Source organism: Odontomachus brunneus, unplaced genomic scaffold (assembly GCF_010583005.1).
Source record: "Odontomachus brunneus isolate Ranch 3 - 2012 unplaced genomic scaffold, Obru_v1 Obru_scaffold_062, whole genome shotgun sequence".
Taxonomy (NCBI): Eukaryota; Metazoa; Arthropoda; class Insecta; order Hymenoptera; family Formicidae; genus Odontomachus; species Odontomachus brunneus.
In genome coordinates this window covers 1861928-1868156 of record NW_022639512.1, presented here as the reverse complement: position 1 = coordinate 1868156, position 6229 = coordinate 1861928, and the positions used below count along the sequence as shown (strand labels likewise).

The 6229-nt window shown below is 31.2% G+C and overlaps 1 protein-coding gene across 3 annotated transcripts in view; it reads left to right on the top strand.

The window, feature by feature from the left end:
• LOC116846210 (protein O-GlcNAcase) overlaps window positions 1–6223 on the top strand; it is a 10293-nt gene extending 4070 nt beyond the window's left edge. For 2 of the 3 annotated variants that reach the window (XM_032819754.1, XM_032819753.1), the window contains exons 8-13: window positions 2530–2583; window positions 4003–4088; window positions 4174–4343; window positions 4461–4656; window positions 4822–4981; window positions 5170–6223. In XM_032819754.1, coding sequence (XP_032675645.1) covers window positions 2530–2583; window positions 4003–4088; window positions 4174–4343; window positions 4461–4656; window positions 4822–4981; window positions 5170–5306 — 803 coding nt within the window. In that variant the 3' untranslated portion in view covers window positions 5307–6223. The remainder of the gene's footprint in view (window positions 1–2529; window positions 2584–4002; window positions 4089–4173; window positions 4344–4460; window positions 4657–4821; window positions 4982–5169) is intronic. The other variant, XM_032819755.1, reaches the window with a different exon arrangement.
• Window positions 6224–6229: the final 6 nt, after the last annotated feature.

The window sequence follows — 6229 nt, the reverse complement described above, 5'->3', positions numbered from 1 at the left end:
ATATATATATATATATATATATATATATATATATATATATATATATATCGAATTTTGTCAGATATCAGTAATATGAATATACATATGAATCAAGATAAGATTTAGTAGACGTACGTAATTTGGCTATTATTTTCATTTTACATTAAAGAAAGTCAATTTGAAATGCTAGTATGCTGGTACATACAATAATATACAAACTTGTCGATTATATTATTAATTTCGAATCTGTTATGTTGCAACATTAGTTGCACTGCAATAACAAACTTACATACAACCAGTTTGCTCATCTTTAAAAAAATTACTCTTCTCAATACCACACATCAGCCAACTTGAGATTATGTCCATTGTTCAGACAAGTGCTGTTGTCAACTTCTCACAAAAATATTATAATTTATTTACCTATACTTACATTTCAGAACAAAAGTATCTTGAGTATTGGTAAGTGAATGTTATCTTATTTTCTGTTATATAACTTTATCTTTTTACAAGGAAAGTTTTTATTTTTTTTAATGATTTGACTTGAAGCCTGAAATGTTTGCAATATTGTGTTGTTTGTGTTTGTTGTCGAAGTAGGACTATATGTTCACAAAATATTAGTCTTACACGATAATTTGGCGTTAAAACCTGGATGTTACGTCATTAAGAATTTCAGATTAACTTAATATTTATAAAACAATTAATATAATTTACGTACTCGGTATATAATGCTGCTACGTTATTAAAGTAGCATGATAAACGAATGCGTTATATTTCCTTGTAAATCGACATAATGTGCAGCGAAATGTTTGTATATCCATCTATCCTCTAAGATCCGTAAATTACTGATTACTCGGCAAATGACTTTACATGATCTTCTGTATCTTTTATAATGTATTCTACATTATGTCGCAAAAGTAAGAAGAAATTTTACACGCATCTTTTTACCTAAACAGTAATACAGTAGTGTTTGAAAAAGTATTTTGACATTTTACAAATTTTTATACACGTATTATGCATCCTCTGCATAAAGAAAAGATGATTTAGAAACCTTAATGAAGCGAATGTCAGTGAATTTTTTCTATTAAGGCTCCTGGCCCCTCACATTGTCTATCTCTTTTTAATGACATTAGAAGCGAAAAAATGCATGCTAAAAATTCTTGCGAAATATATTGAAATAAAAATATATATCCATAAAGTAACACTTGCAATCGATTAAACAAATTTGTAAGATATTCCGTGCACTCTCCTTTTGCTCTAACAATCAATAATTGTAAATTAATCTGAATAGAAATAGGTTAAAAAGATGAATTGTCACGTTAATTTACGACAAATTATTGATTATTAGAGCAAAAGGGGACTGCACGGAATATCTTACAAATTTGTTTAATCGATTGCAAGTGTTACTTTATGGATATATATTTTTATTTTAACGTATTTCGCAAGAATTTTTAACGCATTTTCTCGCTTCTGACGTCATAAAAAAGAGATAGACAATACGGAGGGCCAGGAGCCTTAATTTATCGCGTTTATAATGCTGTATAATGTAGTTTTCATGAATCATGTGTATTTCTATCAATAACGCCTATCAGTAATATTCGGAAATGCGATATGCCACAATCTGCATATCCATTACTTCATAACATGTATTTATTTCTGCGCATTAGAAATAAATGCATCGCATTGCGCGCGTAGGGCAAACTTAGTCGTAAGTCAGAATTGCACGAAAATTAACACGCGTAATCGTATCTACACGAAATAATTTTCAGGAAAAAATATAGAAGAAAACTCATCGTACGATACGCATTATGCGTATAACAATTCGTACGCACAATATTTGACGTTTGGTCGGATATTGACGTTTGGTCAAATTTCTAATTATCTTTCGACTTTAACGCTTTTGTAATTTCATACAATGAAAGATTCTGACTATCGGCCGCTGGTTTATTATTTTTACAATTATTATATAGGTAAGCCACAACATTTTTCTATTATTTTATTTTCAACAGAATTTACGTTGTTACACAATTAGTGTATTTCATGTGCTCGAATAGTTTGTGTGTGTACTCAGAACGTTACGCTTTTAAATCTAACGGCATACATCCAACTGAAAATATAAAACAAATTGATGTGGCTTTCCCATACTATGGCGAAGGAGATGTGATAATTTTATGAGATAGTATCCAACAGCATCTTTACGGAGGTGTACAAATACCGGATTTAAAGTAACTTATACCAGCTATTAACGTATCAATCGACTTTCTTTACAGATAACACGGAGCAGGAGTGTGTTTCGTATATGAGTTTTGGCGCGATTTTGCGGAATATTAATTTTACGTAATATTGTATCTGTAAATTAAAAATCGACTTCTGCTTTACGAGAACTTTACAGTTCATCTTGAAATGTCATGCCGAGTTATTTGTAATCAAAATTTGCATGACATAAGACTCCTGATGAACATCCTCCTGCTAGAATATGTAAAATAGCAGGATCGATATAGCTCTGACTCATTAACTAACTCGTATTTCTGTGTTTTTTTGTCTTGTTGATAGCGTTTGGCAGATTCCCGTCGACGATGACAACCTTTACCCAGGGCAGCTACACATGTATGCGATTCAACAGTCCTTGAGTAAAATCAGCAGCAAGCGCGCGAAATAACAAAGTTTCAAACATTGCAGTGATAGTTGATGCATTTCTGAATCTTTGTTTGGGACTTTGCAAAAGAATATTATCTCGTTTAACGCAAGCGAGAGATGCGCGCGTAGAAGCAGCGTTGCAATAGCTCAGAAACAAAAAGAAAAATCAATGTGTACAAAGCACATTTATTTTTACGTTCTCTTATATGATGGACGTATTTCCCACATATCTTCAAAATTGTGCCCATATTTTCAATTTCGTTATTTTACGCGTATAAATGGTAAAAAAAAACTTTACATGACATGCTGTACAATTTTCTTTTGCAATATATTACATGTATTGTGATAGTTCCCAGCATTTGTTTCATCATAAATATTCCATTCTATTAATTTTTCACGTTTGTACTGTTTATGTCAGTATAGCTACGTGATATTCGATCGTAAAAAGCTACCAGATTTTGTACATTCACATTCGGAAATCAATCGAATTAAACTAATACGTTAATTTCTGTGAAATATGTCCATCGAAGAATTACGTAGAATTGGCACAGTATAGCAAACAAGAAATTATAAACTCTTGAACGTCTCCCATTTGCAAACTCCGGATCATTTGGGATAACAAAAAAGATAATTACTTTTTCGATTTCTCTTTGATTTCCCACTATTAACACTGTGTGTTAAAAACTAAGAACGATATATATGTATGTAAGTCAGAATATTTGCTCTTTTCTTTTATCATAAATGATCAATAATATCCTCCTTTTGCCAACTTGCCTGCACTAATTTATTTTACTTAGTTTCAGAAACTATATTCTTTTCAGGCGTGATAAAAATTTTATTTCAGACGCATATTGGCAAACTGGACTATATTCCACTTCTCCTATTCCCCAATCCAATGTTTCAAGAGTTTAGTATTGCGCGAGCTTTGGTGCAGCATATATATAATATTTACTTCCTTTCTCCTATTTATTATTAATTTATATTTAATAAGACAAAATATTTTTGGACAATTAGAATCGAGTTTCTTGAAATTTGATATTACAGTCTCTGACTATATATCATGTATTGTCAAATATTCCCACGAAAATTTACCTTCACCAGTCTTTGTTTCAAATCTGTAAAATTGGTGCACCTTAGTTATCCGATTGGATGGATCGTTCTTTCTCTCGTACTCTTATTACATGAAGCGGAAAGGCATTTCGACACATAAACGAGAAAGAAAGAAACATCTCCAATCGTATTGTATCTTTGCATGTTAAAAAGATTTAAGCAAAATTGATGCCCAGAGCAGTGGAGGCCAATTGAAATCAAATTACATATGGATAACGCGCGCGCGAATTTGACAAGCGTTTCATGATTTATTAAAAATGGTCCTGCGTCTTGGCACAGGGTTCTCAAACGGTTGGAAAGAAACATTTATGAGTGGAGAACAGGAACCGTGGGTTTTCCGCGGTGGGCTTACAGCTGATTTACAGGTATGTGTCACTTGTTTATCTTGTTTTACACTTAGTATATTATTATAGTAAGATATATTGAAGAATGTCACTTTTGTGTTTTTAGCGGTTAATTCCAGTGGATAGTGGTAATGACTTGTTTGTTTATAAAGCACCAGAAGTGCCCAGTAGTAAAATATATACAATTCGCCCGTATTTACCGAGCGATGAAGAAGCAGTTTATACAGTATGCAACCAAATTAATAATTGTTCATCCTCATCAGCTGTGGCTGACAGGTAAAAATATTCATATATTATATATGAATTATGAATATATATTCATATATCGATATATGTGATTTGTGGCTTTTCTGAATAAATCGTTTTAATCAAGTACACTTATTTATCACACAGACTTGTTGGAGGTTTTTTAACACTGAGCCCGGAATTATGTATGGTTGTTGAAGATGAAAATGGTATAATAGGTTACACAGTAGCTACGCTGAATATAAAGTCGTACAACCAGAAGATAGCCGTTTCCTGGATCCCTGAATTGCGAATGAAGTATCCATTAGATAATAGCGTTAGCGAATTGCCGCAGAACGTTCAGGTAGGCAGTTATTAGCCTTATAATTTTTTTATAAAAACACTGATGCGAAAAATATCTCATAGCTCACAAGACAAACCTGAATTTCTTTATTTTTCACAATTTTATGCGAATTTGTATCTTACACCGTTATCTCTACACTGACAATTGTTTAAATTCAATTTGCAGGATGCCATACAGTATTTCCACTCGTTTATCCCGGACGTGTCGGAACAATTGTGCAGGCAACATCCATCGAAAATTATGTGCGCCGTGTTGCCAAGTATCACGGATCAATCAATTTGTAAACGTTTAATAACTTGTGTCCTCGCGGCTTTAAGAGCAAATGGTAAATTAAATGATTAGTGTGACATACTAAATTTTTCTAAATTTTTCTAAAGCATAACTTAACATAGAAATTAACATTTTAAGAGAGTCATAGTATATAATATATAATCAATAATGTATAATCATGCTTTGTATTTTATATCATGATTTGTGTTTATAATGTGTGAATAATAGCGGTATATATTACAGGATCCTTTGGAGTACACACAGCAATGTCCTCTACGGATAAGGAATCCCATGAGTTCTATGGCAAGTTAGGTTTTGTCGATTTGAATCCAGTGCATGAAGAGCACCCAGGAATTAAAACTATGTGTAGAAGTTTCTAACAAAGAATCAATGCTCCAGTAATTTTCATCAATAAGGTATACTTGATTGGACCATCTACTAAAAAAACAGCGACTCATTGAAGGAAGTATGAATAATTTTTAGAACACAAAAGACTACATGTATGATACAATTGAATGTTTTTATTTTCCAATATCTTTAAAATGCAAGCATGTCTAACATGTCAAGTATGCCAACGCGATAGATTATTAAATAAGCTTACTTTCGTTACGAGAATGTATTCTAATAGGATAGAGTCGTTTATAACGCATTCGATATAGTTTTTCTCACAGTATCGAAATCTTTAGAAATATTTGATACGAGTATATACATATGTACATATAGGTATAGTAACTGATATTAAATTTTAATATTATATAGTATTAAATTTAATTATTATATACTATTTAATTTAAGATATTAAATTTTAATATTATATAGTAATGATTCTATATATCACACACGTATAGGAAAGAGACTATAATAAGCATATATATATAGTGCAATAATCAGATTCGTTAATAGTATAATACGTGCTCGCTTTTTCCTTTTTCTTTTGGAGTGTCATGTCTATCTTATATTGACGACACTGGTGACATTTTAATATCTCTCAGAAGCTCGAATAATATTGGTATTCTTTTTAAACATTTGTACATAAAATTCCGAACGGTGTGTGGTGAAATGCCAGTATGTGTGTTCATTAACGAGTCGTCTAAACTTTCCAATTCATTGAGAACTATTTTCTTATCAAAATCATATATAAGGATGACTGAATAAGATTTTAAAGCGCATTCTCTTTAGATGCTTATATAACTGATATAAAAACATATATCACATATGTATATGATATGTATTATACATACATATATATATATATATATATATATATATATATATATATATATATATATATATATATATATAT